Below are 4496 nucleotides of genomic sequence, written 5' to 3' on the forward strand. Positions count from 1 at the left end.
ACAGTGATTATAAAATTATCGCTTTCACAGGTACATTAAAATTTACGAATAGCGTTTTTCTCATTATCTCGATCACATATTATTGCATCGTTTTTTTTATGAAACTATTGCATTTCGAATAACAAAGTGTGGTCGTGTGGTTTGCGGATTTCATAAGACGGAAAACAAATGATCAAAACAATATTTAATCACGTGTTTAAGTAAGACGGAAGGTACAGATTATCAAGAAAAATACCACTATATAACACATGTATCTATCATCTTTGGATAGTACAAGTCGACGAAGGCCTACAGAGAAACTCTCAGATAACCAGGATCATTGAGAGCATTTAGTGGAGCAGAAAACAATTTTAATTAGAGTTGTATTTACAATTCTAAGAGATGCTAAAGACGCACGCTCTAACAACAACAAAATAGATTTTTCTTAGGCAGATGGAGGCCTTTCACCAAGAACAAAGACGTCAAACTGAAGAGACCAGTTTCCTAAGTCCGAGTGTATGTGGTACTTGGCACTCTGAGATGAAGGAGGGGCCAATTTCTTTCCCGGCCTGATGCGACCCACTGTCAGTACGGTAGGATCGTAGGCGATGGTCGAACCAACAACTGGGATAGGGGCGGCACCCACAGGGCAGGCGTCGCCTAACTCCGGCAAAGTCGAGCGCGACTCCTTGGCCTGCACACTACCGTCCCCTGGAGCACTGTCACTGTGGTCCTCTGCAAATTACAAGCAAACATTACAAGCTAATAAGTGTACCACAAACACACAAATTGTGATTCTATAAGTGTGATACTTTTCACACATTTTCGTGTGATTACGAATGATTTATCATTTTTTTGGGAGTGATGCATTTTTATCACAAATTTTCTGTGATAATTATTGCGAAATAATGCGATGATTTCGGATTTATCGCAAAACGGTGTGATGCACATTGCACCAAACAATAATACCTCGAAGTACCGCTCAAATTAGGGATGGTCATCACACATAAGCAATTAATTTTATGTTGTACTATTTCTGCGATGACCATCAAAACATCGTGCAATGTGACGCTGGGGTGGCCGACTTGACCCGCCCGTCAAAAGGTGTGCTCGACCTTCATCTTGGAGGGCGCGAGGAATCAGACACCTGCTCCGAGTGCTTCCTGGTGAAATTCGCTACGGCCTGAAACACTACGTGTCCACTCTGGAAGAAAGCGCCTATACTACGCCCCCAGCAAACGGCGCGGCTTTCTCGCCCGGAGTGGACACGTAGTGTTTCAGGCCGTAGCGAGTGTATTAAGTCACGTTCACATGTTTTAAGTAGCGATTTTTGACGTAATTTTGACGTCAAAGTGACGTAATATTGACTCTCTACAGTCACGTGTATGTCACTTAGAAGTCAAAGCTGACATGAGATGATTTTTAAGTGTCAATATTACGTTGCTTCGACGTCAAAATTGCGTCAAATATCGCGATTTAAAACACGTCAACGTGACTAAATAGTAGTGACGTCAGTATACTTTAACTTGACGTGTTTCAGACAAATCTCTGTTACTTGGGAACACTGAAAAAAGTAGCAGTTACTAGGATCTTAGTACCAGGTACCAGACAGTCTAGTAAAATACGAACCAACTAGGAATCTAGTAAAAGATACCAGACAGGCTACACTGTAAAAAAAATTAGAGGGAATTTTCCCCTCCCCGCGTGGCAACGCTCCTTTGCCAGCTAGTGTTCGGTAAATTTACAGACCCAAATAGCCTGTAAATCCCCGGCCCACTGGTAGGGAAATTTACAAGCCAATGTGGTTGGGAAAGGAGTCTTTCCAACCCACCAGTAAATTTACTACGTGGGCAGGAAAGGAGTCTAGACTGACTCACCGTCATCAAATTTCCCATTGCGCGCATGTGAGGATGACTTTCGTGCCCACCACATGCAAATCTCCAGCCCAGGACAAGGATGGCGGCGTTGCCACTCCACTAGCACGGAAATTTCCTCTCCGATGACAGTCCTTAGGGGCAAAGTGCGAGTTTAACCAATTGTTCTCGGGCCGACTGGACTGTATATATAGTAGTCCACCGGTTACCGAATTCAGTTTCAAAAATTTGATTATCGATCTCAAGAAGAGAATATGTCACACCAGCGACACGTGAAGTCACAAGTCACATGGGAAGAACGCACGTGGGCGTACCTCTCAGTGACGAGGTGAGGGGGACGTACTGAACAAGACGTCGTTGCGGAGACCTCCCGAGCGTTAGAATTTAACAGATTATTTGGGGGATATGGTTCACTTTTTCGGCAAACGCCGATTGTTGTCGGTTAGGGTGATTCCTTCTATAACATACTGCGTAGAATTAACTGCCATTACCTGGAGGGAGTTTTAATTTAATAAAAAAAGCTGATTTTGTGGGAGACGCGCTGACTGAAACGCCATCTAGCGGCAGTCAATCGCGGGCTTCGCGTCGGGGTGGCCGAGGTTAAAGAAAGGAGGTGATTGGTGTGGGGTGGTGTGGCGTCAGTGTAGTAGTAGTCCGAACCCACGTCTCCTTCCACGACGCTCTGGCAGTCACGAATTTGTGGGAAATTTGCAGCCGCCGCAAGGAAATTTGCAGGCAGTGGGATACGCAAGTACACTTTTCTGCCCACGGCCACGGGATTCCCTCGTCGGCTTGGGGAAATTCGCAAACGGTGGGTGCCGAACGGACCCTTTCTAGCCCACGTCGGGAAATTTGCAGTCAATGAAGTCAGTAAATTCACTTGCGTGGGCATGAAAGGATCCTTTCACAGCGCAAGTGGCATGCAAAGGCTACTTTCCATTCCAGTAGGTAAATTCCCAACCCATGTACTGCAAATCCCGAACCTTTGTACATGAAATTTCCCCACCCAGTAGCTAGTAAAATTACTAATATTTTTTACAGTGTAGTAACACAAAGTCTAGTAAAATTTACAAGGTGTCTAGTTACAGATACTGCACACTTTTGCGATTGCTAGTACTGTTTACCAGACGGCTTACACTGTAAATCCGAGTGTGATACTGACTGCGCGTTTTCTGATAAAGAAATATTGCACGATGTTGTGATGATCATCGCAGCAAAAGTATAATATTACATTCATTGCTCATATTTGTGATGACCATCACTTATTCGAGTGACACTTTGAGGCATCACACTGTTTTGCAATAAGTCCAGAATTATCGCATTATTTTGCCATAAGTATCACAGAATATGTGTGATAAAAATTCATCACTCCCCCAGGAGTGATAAATCAAGGGAATCACACCGGGCATTTTATCACACGAAAATGTGTGAAAAGTATCACACTTTGACTTACAGTGTAGTTACAGATACCACACATTTTCTTTCGAAAGAGTGTTCAAAAAATATACGAATGCAATACAGAAGATGTCTGCCCGTTACTACGGTTACAACGGGTACTCGTTAACCCACGAAATTTCGAAGCCCCTGACCGAGTTTCGAACCGCGGACCTTTACCTTGGAAGGCCGCACCCTAGACCACTCGGCTACGGTGACTACCTGAGGAGAGAGGCGTGCGAGAGAGTGTGATGCCACCGCCGCCGGACCACAGGCATAGCCTAGTAAACGTGCAGAAATTTACTATACAGTTTAGTTAACCTAACCAGACTCAGTTACTAGACGGCTGGTACCTGTTATTATACCTGAGTTTGTATACGATACTAAACTTCTAGTAAAGCTTAGTATTATCCTAGTTGTAATAACTAGCATCCATTTAACTAGGATTTGTCTGGTACATGTTACTAGTCCTTTTTTTCATTGAAGGGGAAGCAAGTGCACCTAGAAAGGATACCCTTTCTAGAGTGCACGCAACGCAATCTGCGGGCCGACGCACACTGTAAAAATTAATGACGGTCGCCCATACGGAAATGTGCCCTATATTTAGCCTACGGCGTCTCCGTACCTTGGGTTTCGTACCCTCTTCCCCCATAAGAGCCCATTTAAAACGGAGACAGGGTACGGAACGGTACGAAAAAGCGTTAATTTTGAACCGGAAGTCTTCGTCTTGAGTACGGGGTCTGTTACAGCGTTCCTTACCCCCTTCCCTATGCTAGCTTGTGTAAAATTCGTTGGTACGGTGGCCAGAGGTACGGTAAATCTCCGAACCGCTTTCGAAAATCACTCCTAAAAGTGAGGTATGGAACGCCGTGACAGGCTCCGTATCCAAGACTGATTTTTTTACAGTGCAGCACTCACCTTCTGTGGGGCAGCCACCACCGCGCAGCCGATATACGAGAAGCAGCTCGGACCCTGGTACAATGTTGTAGTCGGATAGAGTTCTGCAGTCCTCGAGCTGGTTTCCGGCGTAAATGAGACGCTGTTGATCAATTGGAGCGCCATCCTCGTCCCGAATGATGTCTTTAACCGTCTCAATGGTAGACGACGGCTCGCAGAAAATTTGAAAAGTTTTTCCCGCCAGCGTCTTGATTAGATAGCCTCCAGCCGAGAGCTGCAAGTAGAAAAAAAAACTTTAACACTTCGTGTAAA

The 4496-nt window shown here is 44.8% G+C and overlaps 1 protein-coding gene across 1 annotated transcript in view; it reads right to left on the reverse strand.

Moving 5' to 3' along the window:
* Positions 1-284: 284 nt before the first annotated feature.
* LOC113214434 (uncharacterized) overlaps positions 285-4496 on the reverse strand; it is a gene marked incomplete in the record, with an annotated part of 51156 nt that continues 46944 nt past the window's right edge. Inside the window, 2 exon segments of the mRNA XM_052272928.1 lie at positions 285-714; positions 4206-4458. Of these exon segments, the coding sequence (XP_052128888.1) occupies positions 425-714; positions 4206-4458 (543 nt within the window).

Source organism: Frankliniella occidentalis, unplaced genomic scaffold (assembly GCF_000697945.3).
Source record: "Frankliniella occidentalis isolate FOCC.00 unplaced genomic scaffold, Focc_3.1 Scaffold231, whole genome shotgun sequence".
Lineage (NCBI taxonomy): Eukaryota > Metazoa > Arthropoda > Insecta > Thysanoptera > Thripidae > Frankliniella > Frankliniella occidentalis.